The 25,041-nt window shown below is 37.9% G+C and overlaps 1 protein-coding gene across 1 annotated transcript in view; it reads left to right on the top strand.

The window, feature by feature from the left end:
• The window catches only part of LOC109921702 (homeobox protein Meis2-like), an 81,530-nt gene that overhangs the window by 33,882 nt on the left and 22,607 nt on the right, over positions 1 to 25,041 (top strand). Inside the window, exon 4 of the mRNA XM_048600435.1 lies at positions 11,866 to 11,942. Within this exon, the coding sequence (XP_048456392.1) occupies positions 11,866 to 11,942 (77 nt within the window). The remainder of the gene's footprint in view (positions 1 to 11,865; positions 11,943 to 25,041) is intronic.

Raw genomic sequence — 25,041 nt, 5'->3', positions numbered from 1 at the left:
TGTGGCAGATTTAGTCTCTAAAATACAGATTTAAATCCAGTTACATTTATTAAAAGCCTTCAGCTCAGCCTATATAGTATAAGAAATTAAGGCTATAGGACCTGCATTCATAAGACTTTTACACCCACTTCACTCCTCATTGCTGAAAACAATTTTTCTCAATGGCTTTGTGCTCTGGGAATATTTAAGTTAAGGTAGAAGACTATTTCTGCCAAATTGTCACGGCAGCATCATTTTCTTTCATATTGGTTCTTGGAAGACTGATTGACCGATGGAGTTAGCAAGTGAGAGTGATACCAGGCATTCCTGAATCCAGAGAACCTTGCCCCCTACTCACCATCTTCTGCTTAACTAACAAGTTAAGCTTGCTTCAAAACAAGCAAGTGGAACTTAAAGCAAATGGTGACAGAAAGCTAACATTACTGCAATTTTTTCAAGACGTAAGCATTAAAGAATTTTGTTTTTTTCACTGGGTTGCTTATTACTTCATAACATTATTTTATGAGCATACAAATTAGTAGCAGCAGTATGCCATTCAGCCTGTCAAGTCTATCCATCATTCAATAAGGTCATGGTTGATGTGATTGTAACCTTAAATCTGCATTCCTGCCTATCCTTAACAACCTTTCACCCCCTTAGTTAACAAGTATCTCAATACCTCTGCCTTACATATAAATATTCTGTTTCCACCATCTTTTCAGGAAGAAAATTCCAAAGACACACTCTCTCAGAGACATAAAAAAAATCACCTCATCTCTGTTGTAAATGGCTGACCCCTAGTTTTAGATTCTTCCATAAGATGCAACATCACCCCCCTCCTTCCACACCCCCTCACATCTACTCTGTCAAGAGGCCTCAGGACCTTACATGTTTTAATGAAGTCACTGTTCATTATTCAAAACTTCAGCAGATAGGAAGCTAGCCTGTCCAAACTCTGCTCATGAGACAACCTCCCCACCCCATTCCAGGTTCTCTGAATTACTTCTAAATGCATTTGCATCCCTTTAAACTCAGGTGACCAATACTGTGCACAGTACACCAGATGCAATTTCATAGTGCTCTGTAAAACTGAAGCATAACCACACCTCATGATAAATGAGAACATTCTATTAGCTTTCCTAATTATTTTGATGTACCTACGTACTAACCTTCTGTGATTCATGCATGAGCACATCCAGATCCCTCTGATTCTCTGCATTATCACACAACTTAGATAATATATTCCTCTTTTTTGCTAAAATAGACAATTTCACATTTTCCCACATTATATTCTATTTGCCAGATCTTTACTTATCTATGTTCTCAGTATTACCTCTAAGTCTAATCCTAGTGTTCAACAGTACTCCACAATAAAAGTATAAATATGCACTGTTGGAGGAAAGGCTGCTTTATTACAGATTTAGAAACACATTTGAAGTAGCTAAAGCTTTAGCCTGGTTTAGAATGCACAGAATATATGATTCATTTGGACAGTGACTCGTAGAAAAGATTGGCAGAAGTTTGAATTATAATACTGCTGGCAATATTAGCATGTGTTGAGCACTTCTTTCTCATCTAATAGTAAGATGTTAAGATGTTTTCATGCCTTGCAGATCACCTTCTTTAGAAAATGCTACTGTAGGTAAATCCCAAATCCAGCTTAGCTGCACTTCAAAGGGTATAAATATTTTTGAACTAGCAGAAGTCAAACCCAGTGCTTATTGACGACTTTATCTGTAAAATACAAAGAGTGACTGGAACAGTGCATGCAATTGGTTTTTCTTCGGGAAGATTTTTGAAACTAAGGCTTGCAGTCCCTTTCACTACTATGCAGTGCTTAAAAAGTGAAAAAAAAGTAATCTGTTCTTTTGGAGCTGGAACTCTATATCCCTCAAATGAGCAAGCAAGTGTCTAGAAATATAGCGCACAGATTGTTTTCATCTAGTTTTTCACTTGTTTAATAATTGCAACAAACCTTTTGAATTAGTCAGGTTCATGGAAGTACTGCTTTAGTCCCAGTTAAAAATGTTCTTAAAAATATTTTGAGGAGCGCTTTATAAACTTGAACCCAAGTAATTTGGTACATCTTAACTATTTCTCCAAGAACAGATCTTCATTCAGCGGCCAAATGTATTTTTGTTTTGTAAACTTTCACCATCTTCTTCCTAGTATCTACCAGTTAATATTCCTACATTCAGAATTTAAAGTTAATCGATTTAAAAAAAATGAATTCACATGACCTCACATAAATAGCCAGGGAATTACCTTAGCAAGAAGGCCTTCCGCTTATCAACATTGAAAATCCAGACTGTTAAATCTATGCTCATTTCCTAGTCACGTGCTTCCAATGAAACGTGCTGATTTGCAATATCATTCGCGGATAAAAGTGATGTAATCCAAAGGTGATCATAAAATGTACCTCTATAAGGAATGGTGTTCTAATGATAATTTATGTTAGTATTCCACACAATCCAGCTAATGTGGCAGCGGCAACCTTCGCAAAGCAGGATTGCATACTTTTTTGCAAGCGCTGCTGGAGGGCGTTGTTGACGAGCTGCTGCTTTCAATGTAGTTGCCATTAATCATAGGCTGCCATGTTGTGACGCAGGTTCTAAAAATGTACCATTGAGATGTTGTTATGTGCTGGAGGCCTACAAACAGCCCGGGTCTTTGATATTCGTCTCACACCAGGGTAAAGAAAATCCAGAGCAAAAGTGCAAATAGACAAAGAACTGGAAGGGTCATGGAGAGTGGGGAGGTTAGGGTGGGGTGGGGGGTGTTAAACTAAGCTGGGGGAGGTGTGGTAAGTTGTGGAGGGGAGGAACTAGTAAAATCAAAACCAGACATAAGGACTCTTAAAGTTTGGTTTGCCAGTGCTGCTGTAAATCTTTGCTGTTTGACCTTTCAAAATTAAACCCTGCGCTGTTGCATTGAAACACTTCTTGATTAGGATGCACTGTGCATCACTTGTCGTCATGTCAGTCCAGCTATCTAAAACAATGATGCCTCAGACTTTTGACCAGATTTATTTTTGACATTGATGTGATTTTGGTGCTTAAGTGTGTAATGCAGTGTAGTTGCTGAATCACTCCTTTGTCCATCTGTAATTGTAAGCAGTTTTGTTTTACCAAAAAAACTGGAAAGCACGAAAACTAGAGGTGGCTGCCTTATGAATATTCATGAATACCAACCCCTCCTTTCTTAGGGGCTGTTGAGATTTCCTGATGTCAAAAGCAAGCTTGCACAGGCTGTTATGACACCGTTCGCAGCCACCTCAGCAACCCTTTACCAGTGAAGAGGAAAAAAAAGGCTGTAATTATCCACACTTTTCTGAATCCCCCCCTTAATGTTCATTATTTAAACCAGCAGCAATTACAAGTTCAAAGGGGTTTAGGAGGCTAGCAACCTGCATAATCACTGCCAAATTAAGCAGGACTCATTCGTCACAGAACAGTACACTCTAAGCAGTGAATCATGCATGCAGTGACAAGCACTGATTTACATGAAGACAGAAAGCCATGGCCTGCAAGGTAGGGTTGAGCAATTCTCCATCCTCCAGTATCCTAGTGTGTGCCCTATTCAGTTTGTTTTAGGGGGCAAGGAGGTTGGAAATTGCAGATATCGCTCACATGCCAGGTAAACCCATTAAGCAGTTGTAATTTATCCTTTTAGATCCTGGTTTGCTCGCTGTGACACGCCGAATACTTTGGTTGATGGGCGTGCTAACTGAACAGTGTGTGTGAGTGCCCTTAACTTAGCATCCCACAACTACAGCGATATTGAACAGTGTGTACAGAATTGCTTTTCAGGTGGTAAATGAGGATTCCAGGGGAGAATCTCTGTGATATCCTATTACAGCAGTGAATGACCAGGGTCATGCAAAAGAACGCATCACAGAGAAAAGGGAAAAAGAAAAGACAGCTCTGGGTTTTATCAGGCCCAGGTGCTTATTTTCTTTCCAGTCTATATATGACAACTTGTGTCAACCAGCTTTTTCTAGCAGACCCTGAGGAAACCTATCTGCCTGAAATTCCTTCATATGAATCTGCCCCTGCTCTGTAACACACGTCATTGTGCAGATAGTGTAGCTTTTTCATTTGTGGAAGCAATTCCTCAACTTGTTGTTTAAAAATACAAGAAATAGGTGTGTTTTTTTTCTCCCTCCTCCAGCACTGCCAAACATCCAACAGATACAGTCTCGTGAATGAACTGTTGGTCTACCAGGAGGTGTAGTGAACAATCTGAGAAGTAATTCCTTGCCCAAGCAGGGTTTGACATTCCATTTACAGCCCTACTGGCTAAGACTTGGTAAATTTGCCCTTTAGGGAAGCCCCAGGTTCAGATATTTAAAAAAAAACCGAGGGTCAAATGCAGATTTCTTACTCGACGTTCCTGTCTTGAGGCATGGTAGGTGCCTTGTTGCCCCATTTGTGGATGAGCCAAAGATTTTCTTTGCTATGTGCCAGTCCCCTCAGATCAGCTTTTGCTTTGGTAGACAAAAATGCATTTACTGACCACAACAATTATTAGTGCCCTTGCAGAAAGAAAATCTCAGTATCCCTTGCATTGCACCATCACTTGTGAAGACTTGTAAATCAGATTAGCATTGGATTTTAACATTAGATGCTTAGAAATCATTCTTAATGATGTTAAAGTATGCCTTAGAAGTTATATTTTGCTTACTGATTTAAAACCTTAAAATGAATGACACATACCTATTGCTGAAAGTTTTCAATTCGTTATACTTTGAAATAGTGTTTGATGGATGTGCAAATTTGAATAACAAGCACCTTTATGTTAATTAGGGATAGAGAAGACTCTATGTAGCTTCCTGGGAGAACTAGACATGACTTTTAAATACATCCAAGTCAGATACAGCTTAGACCAAGATGAGAAGGAACCAAAATGCTGCAAATCCTGTTGAGCAGTCTGAGTATTATTCTGTACAGTAACTGTTCACAGTTATAAGAGCAATAAATGCCATTCAGCACAGCAGGCAGACAGTAAAGGAAACAGGAATAACAGTTTGAGACAATTGCATTTCCTTTATGCACACCTACTGTCTTACGTCAAAAAAAGGGTTATTATCTGAAGGGGCCATTGGTGCCGGTTTTGAAAGCATTAGTTAAACTAGTGCCTGCTGGCCATAGTCTGCAGTTGATAGTTTGATTACTTCATTAATTATTCTGATGTCAAGTTAAAAAACCAACAGCTGTCTTCTACTTTTACTCAACTGCAATTCAGCATATGTTGTCTAAGCTATTTGGGCTACTTCTGTTGGCAGTTTTGTTCCTTTCTTCTCATACGATTCTGAAAGTTGTTGAAAAGAATTGAGACACTTGTCAACAGGAAAGAACTTGAGGTTTATCAAATCTGTTTCAGACCTATTATATAACCAGCTCAAAGGCTAATGACCTGCTGGTGTGCTCAACAATTTAGTCAGCGTTACTGGAGTTGGTAATGATCACAATGGTTGAACATCAGTATTGTCATGCTAATAACAAAGAAACATAAAAGACCAGCAGCTTTAGCTAGGATATGGTAGGACAGTTGCTCTTTTATTATCTTTTGTAATAAAGGATAATTTGATAGAAACCAAAGGGTCAGAGCTCTTGTGTGTTACCAATTTTTCATTGCTGTAAGCTGAACTAGTTGATGAGCAGCCTCCAGGGAGAAGTCAGGATCACTTTAGACTTCCTGTTAGACCAGACTGGGAAAACAGTTAATGAAAGAAAACAAGCAAATGCTGGTAGTTCAGGCGAAAGGTAATTGGGACAAAGTCAAATATATGTTATGCGTTTATGTGAAAGGATTTTTTGATGTTGGTAGTTTGTGTTAATGTTCTATATTAATTGTGGCTTTTATGACAGTGTGTGAGCTTTTGTTTTTAAATGTTAAATTCCATTAAATGGAAATGAGCTTTATACAATATTGCATTTGTTTTAGCTACACATAATCCCCACTTACCTTTATAGATCCACAGAGACTGCAGTAACTTTGGTTCATCCAGATCCAAACTAAATCCGTTTCTCAAGAGTTTATTTTAGCATTGCCCTAAATCAGTTCACAGCAGTAAGAAGGGTGTTAAGTATTTTGTCTTGTGTACGTGCACTGACTTTTCAGTTCCAACATAAACTGGAATAGGTGAAGTTTAGTACAGGTAGAAGAGCTGGGATTGAGGTGGAAGGTTTTGCTGTAGTAACGATGAGTCTAAGTCTAAGTTCCTAAGTCTTTTGGAATTCTCAAGTAGGAATTTAACCCTCTGAAATTTAAGTCGTGGAGTAGCCTTCTGTATTCAAGGACTGTGGCATACAGGCACTACTTTCACAACTCTGCCAAGAATCAGATATATACAGCGTAAGAATATAGCTTGGTATACCGCAATACCACATAACTCTCCCTCACCCTCCACTGACACAAAAGCAATCACTAACCACAAGAATAAATATGGCCCTCCCATTAGACCAACTGGTATCAGATTTTACAAATTTAGGTTTTGTAAAAACACACACTAGTGAGGATGGGATTCACTTCCATCTGTTTGCAAAGCTGCTACAATACGATTGCAGTAAAATAATGCTATCATGTGTAATTTTCGATTCTAGATGTATATTTGTAATTCTAGGAATTTGAGACCAAATTTTGCAGATCCTAATAATGAATAGAATTGTTATTGATCACTGTTTAGATGCTGCTTTCCGACTTCTACTTTAATGTCAATCGGCAGTGCGATTCGTTACCAGGAAGATATGCCACAGTTTCCATGGTATAAAGCCCATATAATCTGACAAGTACTTAAAACCGTTGCTGTAATAATGTGCTTTGTGTATTCCTGAAGCTTACTGTGAGCATGGTACTGCCCTTGGTCCAGCTTACACTGAACAGTACCTACATGGGTTTCAAATTCTGGCTGCTTCAGTTAGATTTTGTACACTCTCCAACAGTTCTGTCTGCAGAGGTCTTAAAATTGCATCTACTTGTGCCGGTCTCAGTACTGCTCTAGTAGTGGTTTCTGGTTCTTTCTCCCTCTATCTATTTCTTCTTCCAGTTCTTCTCTTTATCACCAGCTGTTTAGTTCCACCTTTTGCGCTCAGTGATGCCTCTCTTCTCGGCCCTGTCTAATCCAGCAACACACCAACCAATTAATAAATACACCAAGTCAGCACCTTTCCTAATGTTATGATAAACTTCGTTTAGACCTACTTGCTGCTCCTGGTATTGCAGGATTTATAGACTTTGCATTCCAGAGTTTCAGACTAATGGATTGCAAATCAAACTGCCAAGAAGTAATTAGTTTATTTGAAATTACATATTGGATTTTCCTTGTTTCAAAGGAATAGAAGGATTTCAGAATTGAAGAGGACTATATTTGTGTTAATTCTTTTTTTTGTAGCTGAAATTAGATTGACCAGTGTGCCCCATCCTGTATTTAAACAAGGCCACTTGCTACAGATTCATTGCTTTTTCTCAGCAAATTGATCCACATTGACTAGCTTCCATATATTTATCTACGTACTGTAGGACCAAAGTGGTGTTTTATTGCTGTTATTCAGTCCAGTGGTATAAATACTGTATAGTCAACTTATTTCATGAACAAGAGATTCCATGAGACTTTAAATCAAATAAAATAGAAGCTGACCATTTTTCCCAGGTGGTCCATTCCAATGCTTATATTTCACTTGTTATATTGTTGTTGCTATGACCATCAGCAATTTGCCTTATTAAAGTACCTTTCATATCGAAAACTGACCCAAAGTATAGTGGAGCAGTAAATTATTGTTGATACTCTTGGATTTGACAGCAAGTGAAGAAGAGAAGAACTGGGTTAAGAGGTAGAAAGAGAGTGGGTGACTGAGAGAAACCAGCGTTCTGTTAATATTGTGAGACAAGTACAAGTAAGAGAAGTTTCAATACAATGTTAAGATCTCTGCAGACGGAACTGTTAGTGAATGTAAGAAATCTAATGAAGGACCAATGACTTACATTTCATATATTCAGTCAATCAGAAGTATGGATTTCTTTATAAAGTGCTGGTAGGCCATCATGTATCATATCCTTGTAATGGACAAAGACCAGCAGGAGTGCAGATTTTATGAAGTTGACTACTCCAATAATGCCCCAGGCCAAGACCTAATTTCAAAAAACAATCCAAACGATGCAGTTTGCGGTCAAATGTTGGGATGTAATCCCTCCGTCATCTAGTGTCAAAGTCAGATTTACTTCTTTAACTAACTTCCAGCGTTAGTCAAGCTATTATCGAGCTGGAAAATTCCACGTGCATCCGGTACGTGCTTTTTAAAGGAACATTTTGTTTTCTTTCAAGAAATAAAGTTGTGAACAGCCATATTGAGAGACTCTCTGTTATTCTGAGTCTGATATTTTTCCCCACAGACACCGTCATAATGACGCACAGTGAATTTGACCCTTTATGTTAACAATCTATTGTTCTGTTGTGATTGTGCCCTTTATTTGATGAGCTTTAAGCAGAGGTTACTTATGAAATGCCTTGTAACCACTGACTTGAGATAATTCATGTGGAAACCACTCCTCTATTTGTGGTTACTGCAGGCTTTTCTATGAAATTAAGATAAGTGGATTCCTTGTGTGCATGACTTGTAAACAAAAATAATGAACAGTCTTTCTAGGAATAGGTTTGATCTACAGTCAGTATGAAAACAAATCAAGCTATAACATGGGAGTAAAATGGCCATCTCTAGATAAAGTTTGCTGTGTCAGTATTTATCCTGTTTTACTGTCTGTGCAGTAGGCATGCTGAAATCACATCTCTTTGCATTCACAGCCAGGATACTAGTGTTTGCTGTGTTCTGTTGGCATGTAATAACTCGATCTGCTTCGTGCAGACAAAATATATTAAAAGTATGGAAGAGTGAAGTTTGTGCCCCAGGGAGAAGGAGAGATAATGCATTGAAATTGTTCAGAGGTAGTTAGATGCCTAATGGTCTAATATGTGAGCTATGTGAGGTCCACTGTCTGACTCTCATAAATTCTGGCTACACTGATCCAGTAATTTAGGGTACAGGAATGGAAGTGTCATCTCTAGTCGTCAGTACTTGGAATCTATGATGCTGGTTCTTTCTGTTAAGTGTTTTGTATTATCAGGATTGTTTAAAGTGAGGAGCATAGCTGGCTTAAACTTTTGTTTTGATCACTGTAGATAATATTAACTGTAGCAACTTTTTTTTCTTGTTCCCTGAGAGGCAGTTTTAACGGGTTTTTTTGGGGGGGCAGCCACATTGTGTCCCAGTTAAAGTGCACAATGTGGTGTAGCATTTTAACTGTGATTGTAATGGACAGTTACGGTTACACCCTCCATTTGTACTGCCGTTGCCCTGGTGAATTTGCTACTTATGCTGAATTGGCAGTTTCTGCAAAATTGGCAGAGTTCCACCACACATTTGGTACTGGTGTGGTGCAATACATGAACATCAAACATGCAGAATAAATGGGGCACAAAGTATGTCGTTGTAATCAATTATGTAGACGGTATTATATTCTCCATCTACGGCTATGCTTGAATGTATGTGCTAAAATAAAGCATTTTTTCATGTACAATAAAATACATTTCAAACACTGTCTGTTAAAATTTTAACTGCAAAGCTTCTGCATTCAGTACTCCAAACCAGAAATTTCCAATATTTATTTCATGCTTTGCATAAAGTTACTTTTCAAATACTTATCGTAAAAAGTTCCAGATATTTTGTGAAATAAGGGAACTTTAGTGTAAAGGCTTAGTTAGAAGCTCTTCTTTGTGAGCTTGGGTCTGTTTGATTTATCTGATTTCCCTCTGTTGAAATTCTCTGGTTTACAATGTGTGCACAAGCCATTAAATTGATGTTGATGTTTATTCAGAGGACTTGCTGATTGAGTGCACTGTGCAATTCCTACAAATTTATGACAGGGTAGTACAGGTAATTTATAGAACGTTACCCAGATTCAGTGAAAATTTCACTTGCGTTAAAGCTATATATTGGGACAATAAATGGACACTTGAACCTCCTCATATTATACATGCATGAACGCATTAGAAAATGACAGAACTTCACCTTAACCTCACACATCAGTACTGATAGATTTCAGTACGAGGTCTCAGACATATCGTCTCAAAATATGGCAGGCTATCGGCTCAACTTGGAAGGCAACTTGATCACAAACATTGCTCTAGAACCTTGCACCAACTCAGTGAACATAAATTAATGGTGTAGCAAACAGACGCCTGGCTTGAAGCCAGGCGCGAACAGGAGAGAAGCCAGCTATTGTTGAGGGGGCAGCACTGTATTCTGTGGGGGAACCCTGTTCACAATAGAACTACATAGCTACTGGGTTTTGAGCATGGCCTTTGAAGTGTATGAAATGATAACTGTTTTATTTCTCAAGACACAATTACGAAAGCCATTCACTGAAGCTTCCATAATTGTTATTCGGTAGCCTGTAAAGCACTGTTGAGGCAGCAAGCAAGTGAAGCCATTTGCTGCAATTTGAATGTGTGTGCTTTACACACTCTCCATGTTTAGTAGCATAAGTCTGTGAGGCCAAGTGAGTCATGCAGCATTCCTGCCTGTTTTGGCTGTTGTCTGGAAGTAGTATCACTTAGCTACGTACATTGCAGCATAAATTGACCATGCCAAATGAGAGTTAAAATAATTAAGCTTGTACAGCAGAATATATCCAGTGTGAAATCATTGGGAGTTATTATTGACCATAATATTAAGAGGCAGAGCATTAAGTTTGTAACAGGGAAGATGAAAATTAATATCTAGTTAAAATATACATAGCTACCATTTCACACCTCTGAGAGCTTCATCAGTGCAGAGTGGTTTCAGGACAGCCAAACCTATGACCTGTGTCCTTAATTCACCACAGTCTGGTTCCACAGTGATGAAGTGATCCATCATCATTGTTACTATATTCTAGCATGTATTCCACTGGGAGACCTCAATTGCTACAGGATGGCTGTGCCAGAAAATGAATGAGTTAGAGATTTCAAATGGCCATATACATAGCATTACTTCATCACCCAAAGGTGTGTTGCTTTTTTTCTACAGTATTAGCCTTAGTTTTATACTGACACCTTATTGTCATCTGTGCTGGAATACTGGCTTCAGTACAGAAATAGATTATATTGGCGGACAATACAGGAAAGGGAAGTACTAATGTATTTTGATTTAGGTAAGTAATTTGTTTGGTGCTACAGCACTGAGTCACTTGAGATATATTAAGAAATTATTCTACAACATAAATTTCAGCCATTCAAAATTATCATTTAAGCCTTTTGATTTCACCCTCTGCTCTTCCTGATGAAACATCCTTTTTGTTTGTCTAAACCATTAATTATCTTCATTACCGAGTAGAAAATAAAGGACAATTACATTGTTTGGATGAATTCTGGTGTTAGGAAGCGTATTTATCACAGTGGCATAGTGCAGCACCTGACAGAGGACGATTGATGACTAAGAGCAGTCCAAGTGGCTAAGGCAACCTTATACAATGTAAATTACCAACTGTGAATTTAGACTCGTCCTATTCATTTCTTTTGCATCTGCTGAAAACAATTAGTGGTTTAGTAGTAGCAAGGGGTCATTACTAATATGGACAAGGTAAGATGAGGAAAGCCTCCTGCAGTTACATGGCTTTCAAAGGGCTAGAGGCCATTCCAAAAAAGTGTCAACACCCAGTAATCAAAATAACTTATTTTGTTTCTCAAAAGAAAATCCATATTAGGTGAGCATTACTTTTTACCCCTTTGCAACAATGTTGTTTAAATGAGGCAGCAGTCTTCTATAGTTAGACTGAATGTAATGTAATCAGTGCCAGCTCTTGTTTCAGGGCTCTACATGTCTCTTGACTGATATTTATGTTTATGTGCAGCATCCGTACCCATCAGAGGAGCAGAAGAAACAGTTAGCTCAAGACACAGGACTCACAATCCTACAAGTAAACAACTGGTGAGTGAATTATCTCTGCCTGTCATTACTGTGGCGGTGCTCCTCGATTTGTAACTAACCCCATCTTTTGAGATACAAGACCATTTCGCACACAAACATGCAACTTCAACTCTGTAATGGACACATTACTATTGTCTCAGTTCAAAATGTAGCACTATTTAGAATAGGATATTGATATTCTTTTTTGTTTTATTTTGATTTTTGTTTTCCTAACGTGCACATGTGATATGATGGATTATCTCTTCTACGGTCATACTGGTTGTCCCTTTGTAGATGGCTTAGCACATAACTTTGAATGATCATAGGGAGGAGGGAAGTGGGTAGCAGCAAGGGGAATGTGGAGGTTGGATTAAATAAAATGATCACAGTAGCAAAGAAATGATATAGGAATTACTTATCAAAATACTGGCCCGAGCTTTATCTGCAGCTTAATTTTGTTCAGTACATTCTCGGGTGATGTTCAGATTAATTGAACTGACAGTTTCCTTTCAAAATTCAGGGAAGGTATTTGCACGGATTTCAGGTCTTATACAAACTTAATTACATGGAACCCCATTTTATCATTATAATTCCATGTAGCAGGAGTTGTATTTACAAATGAGAAGACTTTCCTTTTATTCGCAGCTTTCCTTAATATATTTATCAAAGCAGGTTCATTTACAAAGTGCTCTATCTGTGGGATACAGGCAGGCAGACATTAACGAAGCTTTTAGGTTTATCGGACTCCGTGCCTGATGAGCAACCTGAGGGTCAATTGATTTTGTGGTTCTGTGATTCATTTTTTTTCTCATTTTTCTAGGATCACAATGAAAGACATGCCTGGAGAATTAGCCAGTTTGTCTGCTTTATCTGTCAGGCAATTTTTTTTCCTAAGGAAGTCAAGCTACTTAAATTGGCCACAGGAACTGCTGTTATCTGACTTTAATGCACCCTATAGTGTGGATAGCATTTCAATTACACTAGTAACCAAAGCTTAGCCACGGCCTTTTCATGCTAGTGCTATGTAGAAGGCAATATGCCTAGCTACCGAGCAGAAAATTGAGTTGCTTAGCTTCTGTCAGGGTGACTTATGCAGAAATAAACTGTGTATTGAAGATCAAAAGAAATTACCAAATTATTTTATATTAAAATCATCTTTCACAAAATCCAATAATATTGTTTGTATTTGAAACAATTTCATGAATACACGGAGTTCAAGAGCAGTTAAAGCTGTTGGTTCCATTAAGTATTTTAATTTTGCAAATTTAAGCTATGTGGCTATAATCCATGTTGTACCAAATTAATATTATAGTATATCTTAAAGAGCTTACCGCATTAAGAGCTCAGCCACTCAAGTGTTAAAGTTTCCATTTTATCAGCTGACATCGTCATTTTTGAATAAAAATTGGACATACGGCAGTTTGTATAGGCTGGCAAGCTGAAGGTCAAAGGTGATGCAGAGGTCTCCATTTGTAAACACTGGACATGTTGTTTTATGTACTTGACCATCTTCTGAATAGACACCACAAAAGTATTGGGATCACACACTTCCTTTAAAAATGACAAAGGTTACTAAATAACTATAAAAATACATGTGAATGAAATTCCTGTTACCAAACTAAAGAATGTTTTGCAAAAATGCTGTAATCAATTAAAACAGCTTCCTTATTTGATGTCGGCAAATTAATGACCAGTGACAGTGGACTGAAGCAGTCATTTCTAGTTTCCAGCAGCCACATGAAAGGAGATGCTGAATCATTCCTTTGTTTCCACAGCACAATCAAGGCTTGAGAAGCCACAAGGAAGCTCTGTTTTGATATTAGCAAGTAGCACATCATTCTCATACAGCTGAAACATTGGGTTTGGAATTCCTTGGAGTTTACTTAATATTCAGTTGTTAGAAGCAAAAAAGGAAAGATTAGCAAGCTCTGTTTAGACTGTGCGGCATAAAGTGAAGTTAACAATATTGTGAAGGCTTCTGTGCAAAAATAAAGAGCAAGGTAAAAGATTGCACTTTACATATAATGAGGTGCAGTTTTACCTCCTTTATCTTTTGTTTCAGTTCTTAATTTAGAATGAGAGGAGTATTTAACTCGACAGAGTGTGCTCACTTACAGGAATTTTTGTATTGTTTGGGATCTTAAATCACATGATACCTGAATACTGAGGTTTTGCTCTGCAGTGTCAAATTACTGTTTCTTTTTGAGTTTATCTGATTGTTGTGAAAACATCTTTTGATTCAATTATGGCTCATGGGAAAATATTGCGGTGGTTACATCCAGGCTTTTGGCAAGAATCAGTATTTAATGGCATATGGTGTGAAATTTATCTTATCCTTATATATGATGAATGATGACAGATATCAAATTTTGCATGCATGCACAGATTCAGTTTATGTTTCTGGATTAGGCAGTGGTTAGTATATAGTCTAAACTGCAAACCATGCATTTGATTTTTAAAAGCTAATAATTTAATTTGTCTTTGTTAATACTAGCAGAACTGCTAATGCTCTAAATTGGGCTTTGCAGTATGGCTGCATATAGGCAGAGAGGTTTATCTTTCTTGGTTCTGAGCATTATGACTGTTTATGAGTTTGCCTGCCAATAGTATACGTCTTTTAATTGCATAATATTTAATATTTTTAAACACTGAATAAGATGACAATAAAACAACTTAGACAGTTATAATAAACTAATTTTAAGATTTAATATAGTAATTAATCAGTCTTCTTTTGAGATTTAATGTATTAGAGGCCTGTTATCACATCAGCTATTAGACAGCACTTAATAACATCATAGTGCAAAAAGTCCCCTTTTTACTCCCACAGCATATTGCCTTAGGGGGTAAAAAAATTGATAACCTTTTTTTTCAGAACTTCTTTATTCTGTCCTGACAACAGAATCTTCCTATTTTTTTCATTAGTATTATGATATCAATTAAATAAAGATGAACAATGATTGTTATTACCCAATCATTGCTAAAATATGGCTACCACTTCAATATTAATAGATGGTTACCAAAAGGATATATCAAATAATTAGCATTGAAGGACGGTAATAAGTAGCTTATTAAAATCCATGGAAAGAATTTCTGACCTTATCACTCTGAAGAATACATATCACATGACAGAGAAGTCATCTTGCAATATAAGCACCCTCGTTGTGCTCCCTGTTGGATCACCTGCCTATGACATTTAATAAGCTATATGTATGATTTATTGTGTGCCCTTTTGACAAGATCTGAAAACTGAAATGTTATAGTCCTTGCTGGCATCTAGTACTACTTTCATTATACACTCATCTAATGGAAGTGTTACATTTAGTCAAATGGATTATATGTAGAGCTGTGCAGATCTTGCACATTCCCTGTAGTCATTGTTCAGAGCATAATAAAATTATGCTATCAATTTGCTATGAGGGGAACACTAGAGTTCAGTGACTTATACCCCAGTGTGTTTATACTGCAATCTGCTACAATTCCAACTTGCGGTGATACACACGGCACATGGATTCTATTTACTGACTTCTTAAGAGTAACTAAAGAATTATCCAAGTGGGAACATGATGTAAGACAGAGCGAGAGGGAGGGAGAGAGAGAAAAAACGCACTACAAAAGGTTATACTAACTGTCTTAACTCTACACAAGTGACTTTTCTGACCTAAAGGCACTCAGTGAAATTGAAACATTGCGCAGATGAAATGATCAGCCTCATTTTAATAATGCTAATTGACAGCTAATTAGGGGATTGCGTTGTTGTTAGGCATTGTGCTTATTCTTCAGGTTAACCCAATCCTTTTACTATGACACTGCAGCAGGAAAAAAACAATGTTATACATACCACTTCTAATATTGCAGCGATCATGATTTGAAAAATGGACTCTGAACAGTAAATTACGACAGAAATCCAGAAATAGCTACCAATTACTGTTCTAATTTACACCTGAATTGTATAATTAAAATGACATTATTCAGAACATGAAACACCTCATCTTAGCCAGGCCAGATGATTCATGTATTAGCACATTCTGCTGTACCCTAAATCGACCATTGGTATTTCCAAATTTTTTTGCAACACACTGCAACATACAACTCAAGTAAAAGAGGTGCACTTCACAACTTCAAGACATCCTACGCCATTTAACAGTCAATAGATACTTCTTTAATTCAAAAATTTACTTTATTTATAAATTATCTATGAGTAAATATAACCAGCACAAAACAATCCTGTACAGTGGAATTTTGACATTCCTCATTTGTGCTTCAATTCAGTTGCAACAAAAAAAATTTTCTAAACGTGAAAGAAAACTGTTTACATTCACAGTAAGGGTATCTTGAAATGTAACAGAACGCTCATTATAATTTGTAAATGGGGGGCTTTCCCCACTGCACCTTGCCAGCATCTGCCCAAGCTTTAGTACATCCCACAGCATGTAGTCCTGGGCCTTAGTTTAGCAGTCAGTGAATTACCTCTGAAGTAATATGATGCAACAAATTGTGGCAGTCAGCAATGGGCAAAACAGCAATGTGATAAATGACGAGAGATCCATTTCAGTAACACTGACTTGGGGATAAATTTTGGCCAGTATTAATAGGAAAATTTCTCTAGCCTTCTTTGAATGGTGCCATGGAATCCTTTAAGTCCACCTGAAAAGTGTGTGTGTTAAAATCTCTGGAAAAGGGCATGAACTCACAGCCTTCTATATCATCAAGAGTCTTTTTCTGCATTTGCTAATGTGTTGTAATCCTCAGTTATATCATCCAGAAGCATAGGATCAGGGACACACAGAACTCAGCTTTATCTTTCGCCTGGTTTTATTAAACCTTTGGGGGTTGCTTTAGCTGCCTACCTGAAGTTCATACTTAAACAGGACAAAATTCTTTGTAGCATAGCACTGTATCAACAAAGCAAGATGTATTATTTTTTGATATTGCCAGTGCCTTCATTCTTTTAATCTTTTGGGTTGCCACCTTGAGATAAATCCAAAGGCTTAGAACCTAAAATTTTGTCTAAATAATAACTGAGCTCCCTTTCCCCAATTACTTTTCCTTCCATCTTCAAAATTAAATACAGCTTTGCTGCTGTAAAAGCCCTGGTCAATTCACATCTTCCATTACAATTTCTCTGATGCTCTCCTTTGCGATGCCCAATAAAAACATACATTTAGTTACCCTCTTTCACAATAACTGACAAGAAATGAAGAGATAGCCCAGAAAAGTGGTATTGAGGTAAAAAGGTAAAGTTGTCATAGTCTTACCAGACCATAGGGCTACTGTTTCGTTAGAGGGAGTCAACTGGTGGTGGTTTAACCTGACGTCACTATGCCTCAGGTAAGGGGCAAGATTGAGAAGGAAAGACCTTTCTGGTAACCTCAGCTGGTGCAGGAATTGAGCCAAAACTGTTGGCATCACTCTGCATTGCAAACCAGCCATCAAGCCAGCTGAGCTAATTGACTCCCTTAGTTGGATGTTCAACAATAACTAGTTGAATCATAGACCAGGATCAGTGGGCTGAATGGCCTATTGCTGTTCCTGTTATCCAATATTCAACCTTGGGATATTGCAATGTAGGAAATAAGACCGAAGAAGACAGTAAGTTCCCAGAAACTGCAATTTGACAATGGCCATTTCATCAGTTTTTTATGGGATTGTTTTAGCTCAATTGGCCGAACAGTTGGTTTGCAAAGCAGTGTGATACCAACTGCATGGGTTTCATTTCCAATCACCAGCTGACATTTCCATGAAGGATTCTCCTTCTCAATCTCTCCCCACCTGAGTTATGGTGGCCTTCAGGTGAAATCACCACCAGTCATCTCTCTCTCTAATGTGAAAGCAGCCCTTTGGTCTGGTAAGAGAATGGAATATTGACATCAGTTTTTTTTATTGTAATGACAGTTGAGTGATAAACATTAGCCAAGACACTGAAGACAATGCTCTATAATAGTGCCTTGGGATCCCTTAACTTCATTTAAAAGGGCAGATGTGGTCTTGATTGAGTATCTTATTAAGGCCTTAAGATATAGGAGCAAAAATTAGGCCATTTGGCCCATCAAGTCTGCTCCGCCATTCAGTCATGGCTGATAAGTTCCTCAGTCCCATTCTCCTGCTTTCTCCCCGTAATCCTTGATCCCCTTGAAAATCAAGAACCTAGCTATCTCAGTCTTAAATGTACTCAATGACCTGGCCTCCACAGTCTTCTGTGGCAGTGAATTCCATAGATTCACCGCTTTCTGGCTGAAGAAGTTTCTCCTTGTCTCCATTCTAAAAGGTCTTCCCTTTACTCTAAGGCTGTGCCCTCAGGTTCTAGACTCTTCTACCAATGGAAGCATCTTCCCAACATCCATTTTGTCCAGGCCATACATTATTCTGAAAGTTTCAATTAGATCCCCCCTCATCCTTCTAAGCTCCAATGAGTATAGTCCCAGAGTCCTCAAACATTTCTCATATGTTAAGCTTTCCATTCCTGGGACCATTCTCATGAACCTCCTCTGAACCCACTCCAGGGCCAGTACATCCTTTCTGAGGTATGGGGCCCATTCTGACAGTGTGGCACTCACAAAGTACTGCACTGAGAGTATCAGCACACATTATGGACACCAGTCTCTCGGGTAGAGATTGAATCCACAATCTACTGACTCAGAGGTGAGAGTGAGCTACAACTGACAATGGATGTCATTCCCCAGGAATTAACAGTTTTCAGAGTGTCTCAACCTGACCATTAGCTGGACAAAATTCCACATCTATGCCAAACTTAGTTGGCTGGCTCTGTTCATCGGAATTGAATGCAAAATCCTGATCCTTGCACTATTCAGACTACAGCTGAAATACTGTCAACAGTTTTGGTTCTTATCTTAAGAAAGCATTTAAGGCAGTCCAGAGAAGGTTGATGCAGTTGACATTCTTGCGTAGGTTGGATTAAACTCATTGGAGTTGAGAAAAATGAGAGGAGACCTTATTGAATCCTGATAGATTCGTTGTGGCTTGACTGGACAAATGCAGTGAGGTTTTTTCCCCCCTTGTGGGAGAGTCTAGGATCAGAGGGCATAATCTCAGAGTATGGAGTTCCCTATTTCAGACTGAGGTGAGAAGGAAATTTTTCTCACAGAAAATTGTGACTCTGTGGAAATTATTTTAACCACAGAGAGCTTTTTAGGCTGAGTCATTAAATATATTCAAAGCTGAGATAGAGAGATTTTCAATCATTAAGGGAATTAAGGGTTATGGGTAAAAGGCAAGAAAGTAGAGTTGAGGATTACCAAATCAGCCATGATCTCATTGAATGGCAGAGCAGATTCGATGGGCCAGATGGCTTACTTTTGCTCCTGTGTCTCACGGTCAAATGGTCTCACGTCAACCATTGTAGCCTCTATCTCAATGACTGCATTCAGACAGTTTGGAACTCCCTCCCCCATATCACTCCACCTGGTCATCTCCCTTTTTACTTTAAACAAAATCTAGGCCTCTTTCTTGAACAGTGGAAGAACCGTACCCCTCCCTCAGACCCACCTTGACCAGCTCCTGTCTTGTCAGTGCCTTGCGCATTCCGCATTGCTGTAAAGAACTTGTAGGCCATTCTTTATGTACTTGAGGAGCCCGAATACAAATGCAAGGTTCAGCAATTAGAAAGGCAAAAAACTGTTTCACAGAATAAAAATAATCCAAAGCACTTACAGTACTCTTAACATTTCAGCAATAAAAATGTTGACTGCTTATAATTAGCAGGAATTACCCACCTGCTACATAGCCATTTTGTTATTTCACTGGTGTCCAACAACAGTAAATCAGGGTGAGGTTGTGGCCTCCAGAAATGGTAACCAAGTACTTTTAGCAGTGGGCACCCATTATGAAAAACAGGTGGAAGCACAACGGCTTTGTAGGTATGTGTGCATCTTGTATTAATAAAATCTTCAAATAGCCCAAGCAGAAAAAGGCAAGCTGGTATTTAAAGGAGCTATATCATCTTATGGAAGGAGGGAAAATGATATGAAGCTGGATGCAACTGAGATCAGCCACGTCCATTACCCGAACCATAAAGATTGTATGATGATATCTATGGGGCAACAGTCTCACTGTTTCTATATGAACTTGCTGTTTATAAATATTGTTAGAATTTCTTTACTGGAAGTCGTACTGCATGTTTCTGCTTATCTAGAATTACTTGATGCAACCAGTCTCTTTCCTGTCATGCAATAGCGTTATCAATGTGGCAATATCAATGTCTAGTCCAGAAAAATTGGCTTGCAAACCTGAAATATCTCAACACATAGGCCCTTTAATACTAGAGAGTAAGCTATCATGATATTAAAAAAATAGTGAAACCTGGGAAAATTGTTCAGTTACTTAGAGGCAGTTAAAATTATGGGCTAATGTTGCAATATTATTATATCTGAACAGGGAATTGTATATTAAAGCTAGATTTCTTTCCTTATTTGAGGTACCAAAATTTTTTTTCTCATTAATATCTCACAGCAGCAGTTGTGTGATATAGCACATGGAGTCAATATGGCACAGGTTGCATGCATAAATCAACTTTAATTTTAAGGTGGGTGGCAGCAAGGAAACAATACTGAATATAGACAGAGAAAAATAGACTAAAACAGAGTGAAGGATGCAGTGTACACAAATAAGCAGCTTAATGCATCTTGGCACACAGTGTAAGCCTTGTAGGAGCTCGAAGAGCCTCAGGCAATCTGTGAGTTGAATAGCAATTTTATTACTTTGTCATTAAACCAATTTCACAGCAGTATTGTTTGTTAATGAGCAGCAGCAAACGAGTGAAGATGTCACATAGTGGAATAGCAGTGAGATTTGTGACCAAGGACTGCATCACTCAGATGAAAAGGCCATCGAAGGCTATAAAAAGGAACAATTTAGGGGGGAAAAGGCAGTCAGTCTGATATTTTTTGAGCTAACAGCTGTAAGAATAATGTCAAAATAAAATTTGCTAAACCAACTACGAAGAGCAGCATACCAGGTCGTGCTTTTGCACTGTTAGGCAAGGGGAAAGAGCATCTGTTTGACTTGCCTAAGTTTATCTATTACTGTTTGTAAAATAATAGATTCTTTTGTTTAATGACACCCAGATTACCAGAAATCTCTCTGTAATACAACATGTGAGTTTGGGAAATACCTCATTGAATAAATAAATAATATTACTCTCACTGCTGCTGTTTTGTAGAAAACAGAGTATAGGTATCTTGACTGCAACAGCTTCCCATCCTGTGAGATTTGTGGTTGAAATATGTAGCTTGCTTCAGTGCAAAGAGCTTTAGCCTTTTATCAACACAAATTGCGAAGGTAATTCTGCTGTGTCACAGAAATACATCTACTCAGCAAAGCGGACCCAACTCTAGAGGGCAAGCTCACTTTGCTTAGGATCACTTAAGCAGTATAACTGCAGTCTAAGATGGTGCTTTCTGCAAAGCATACTAAATGCAATATGGTAGTGAAAAGATCTAATTCTAATTGTCACACAAACTGTGAACAGTCTTGTGCAAGATTGTCTTTGAGGTCATGTTTGCATTGGACAGTTTGATAGAATCTTCAGTGAAATTCCTATTTTTTTTATGAAGTGCTCAAGCATCCTCTCAAAAAGGAATAGATTAATAAATTTGACTTATATTTCCTTGAACAAAATGTTAAGTGATTTGGCAGGCTACATATGGAAAACTATTTCCACTCTAGCTATCAAGAATGAGAGGATGTAAAATTAGGACTAGGACAGATAGCAATATAATGAAGTGTGTGATGACATCAACAGTATTCAAAATCTGGAATTCTGTCCCAGCCATAGTGTAATTTAGTAGCTGGGCAGTCCTGAGGGGATAAATGGTCCTAAGCCTGTTCTTCATGTTCCTGCTCCAAACTAAGTTAGAATTGAGGTAAAACTTTAGTGTTGGTATCATGGGTTAATGTATCTTTGTTACTGAATGGGTAAAATTCTCTTCTGAGCCAGTGCTCATCTTAATAATCCTGGGATTTCAGCAAGACTTTTTATGCCTGGCAGGCCAAAAACAACTGGCTGACCTGTTCTAGTTGGCAACTTTTCAAGCATATCTTCTTCCCAGACTGCTATTGGATAGAATTGCCAGACAGATCAATTCAGTTTTAGATTCCTGCCATTATATATTTTTCCTAGTCTTATGACAATACAGCAAATGCATAGAATGCTGTATTTTGAGTGGAAAATAATCAGCTCTCCTGATGTCGGAGAGAGAAAAGGAGTTCAGAGTCTAAAACGACTTTGAAATGCTTGCATTTGTTTACCAGGGTACCTGCCGGTTTCACAAGTGAGAGCATATTTCAAAGTAATTGGTAAAACCAGTGATAGCCAGCTTGCAGCGAGCAATCATTTAAGCTGGAGCACTGTGTTTGGTAAAAGGTGAAGATAAATTGAATTAAAGAGGATTCCACAAAAGGTCTGATGTTATCAAACCTGATTGGACACTGTGATAGAGGCTATGGTTTGTGAATGTGTTAATTAAACTCTTCCAGTGGTTGAGCACTGCCGATAGATTTCCAACAGCCAGGTAGGAAAACTATGTTGACAAAATCAGCTCAATTATAGCTTAAGGGCGCTTTTACTTTGTGTTTAAGGTTGCTAGGTTACTGCGGTAAGATTTATGTTTTGCTTATTTTTGCAAAAAAAGTAAAGCTGTGCCCTATGGTTCTAGTTCAGTTTAAATTGACATATATTGTTGATTAAGCAGAATTTAGAAGAAAATGGGGAGATATTGACACAGAGCCATTAGATAGATAGTTAAGAGACTGCCACCGAAGGGACTAGGACTAATAGTCACCTGTCTTAAGTGGTTAGGTCTAGACATCAGTTTCTGATCCCTTGTGTGGAAAACCTTGGTCTCTGTTAATGTTGAACCAATCGTGTATGAAAGGTAGAGAAACAGCTTGATATTCAAAACTAGGAACTACTTGTCCATTTCAAGAAATAAAATGTGGAACCTAATTCATATATAACCTGATTTAGTTGCAGTCCTGAATATTTAGCTACAGTTCAAAATTTGCTTCAAAAGGTACTCTTCAATTCTATCATAATCAGTTACCCGAAAAAGCATCTTATCACATGGTATTAAGAAACACAGAATTTACATACTTTAGGAGTGTTCAGTATTTTTTTATCTTGGATATGAAAGTATTTTTAAAGTAGTTTGATGTAATGATTGCAACAAGGTCAGCCAGGTGGACTTCATAGAATATGAGTTCCCCGATTGGGGCTGTTAATCTGGTCCAATCAGGGAATCCTAGCTGACAGATATAAACAGGAATGTCAGGAATTCTGCTCACTCTAGCAGCTGCTTCTGATGAAGCTGGATCAGTATCATGGCCTCTGCATGTGTAAATAAAGGGTGACTTGGTGACGAGATACCAGCCTCTGTGGAGTTATTTCAGTCAATCTCTTCAATTTCTTAGTAAATGCTGAAGTGATTTGTCTCAGCTACAGGACTGATGGAGTCTGTAGAAAAAAAGTCACAATGAGATTGGAGGTCTAAAATAGCGCCCCCTTTAGGATATTTCAAATATTATCATTTAATCCTGTCTGAACTTGCACTTATCCATAGACATTTCTTTTCAGAAGCTGACATATTAACATAGTTTGATGAAACTGAGATGTAAATGTGCACATTAATTATCTTGATATCTGGTAGTGCTGTGTAACTTCACCTTATTTGACATCAGCAAGTGAAGAAGAAGCAAATTGAATAGTGCACATCAGTCATAAAGGTAGTGAGTCAGTGATGGCTCATTACGTCGCAGGTATTCTTCTGCTCTAAAACCATGATTGTGAGCAGTTCACCTCAGACTAACAGCCAGCAAGCCTTTCAATTGTGAATCCTACATTTTAGTGACAATGCTTGAAACATAGAGGTAAGAGAATTTCATTTTGGAGAAAAACGTCTTATATAAACTGACACTTAGGAGGAGAGGAGCTTCCCACATACAAGAAGTGACTGTGTTAGAACATATTTTATAGAACATGCTTTCTTCTTTAAAGCTGCTGTTGATTCTTTATTTTCAATATTAATTAAAACAAGTAAGGATTGGAAAGGAATGGCTTCAAACAAGCATACTTGAGACATAACAAGAATGAAGAATAGAGAGAGTGCTGTACACTACTGATATTGTAAGACTCTGAAAACTTGATTCAGTGGCCTTAGGGACGAACCTGACACACCATCTCTACAACCAGTATCTTCTTTCATTTGCACTTCCTTGACAGTTAGGCTTTGTGGCTTTTGCCTTGGGATTTGGGAGCAGTCTGACTGGTCTGTTGTTTCAATCCAGTATTTTACCAGCAGGTACAAATTTAGCTCTGATCCCACTCCCACATCGAATGCTTGTATTTAATTCTGTGTTTGGCTCCTAAAATGAATATTATAGTGCAAGTGTGAGCAGTGCTTGTGTGAAGAAATGTTGCATTAATTCTTACTTCTATAGTTGCATCTTTTGATTTGATTCCTAAAGATTATTACTTGTTTGTCTTACAGATATGTCCTTATGTGGATAGTACTTACAGAGACTCAGGCAAATTGAAATGGGTGTTTTAAATGAAGCTTGAGTAGGGACTGTTGGGCATGGGAATGATGTTGGGTGTTATTGATCAAACAATTATCACTTTACCCTTGTCTTGTATAAAATTGCCCTGTTGTTGTTGCTCAGCAAATAATAATTTTAAACTCTGCCAATGCACAGTGCAGGTTGCTTGCTGCCTACTATAATGACAGAGCAACAACTCTCTGTGGAGTCAATCAGTCCCATAATTGAGATATTTTCCACTCTGCTCCTGATTCACTGCTCTTCTAAATGACACTTGCAGGAGTACTTGGAGGTCAGGCAGTTTATTGACCTGAGCTGGTGGTTTCAAAGATTTGTAAGGTAGGCCAGGCAGCTGAGTACAAAACCAAAACAAGTATTTTCTGCAAATATTAAAAACTATACTTTAAAAATGAAAAATTTTATGTGTGTTGCTATTATGCGCAATGTTTGTTACATTATGAATATCTGAAAATTTTGCAGGAAAGATTTTAAAAAAGATCCATCCCAAAAATTTTGACTTCAGGATTTACTGCATTTTAAATCCATTAATATAATCTCTAATCCAATCAAG

This window comes from Rhincodon typus, chromosome 8 (genome assembly GCF_021869965.1).
Source record: "Rhincodon typus isolate 14 chromosome 8, sRhiTyp1.1, whole genome shotgun sequence".
NCBI classification, from domain to species: domain Eukaryota; kingdom Metazoa; phylum Chordata; class Chondrichthyes; order Orectolobiformes; family Rhincodontidae; genus Rhincodon; species Rhincodon typus.
Note: the sequence above shows the minus strand (reverse complement) of the source record. Positions and strands in the feature narration are given on the sequence as shown.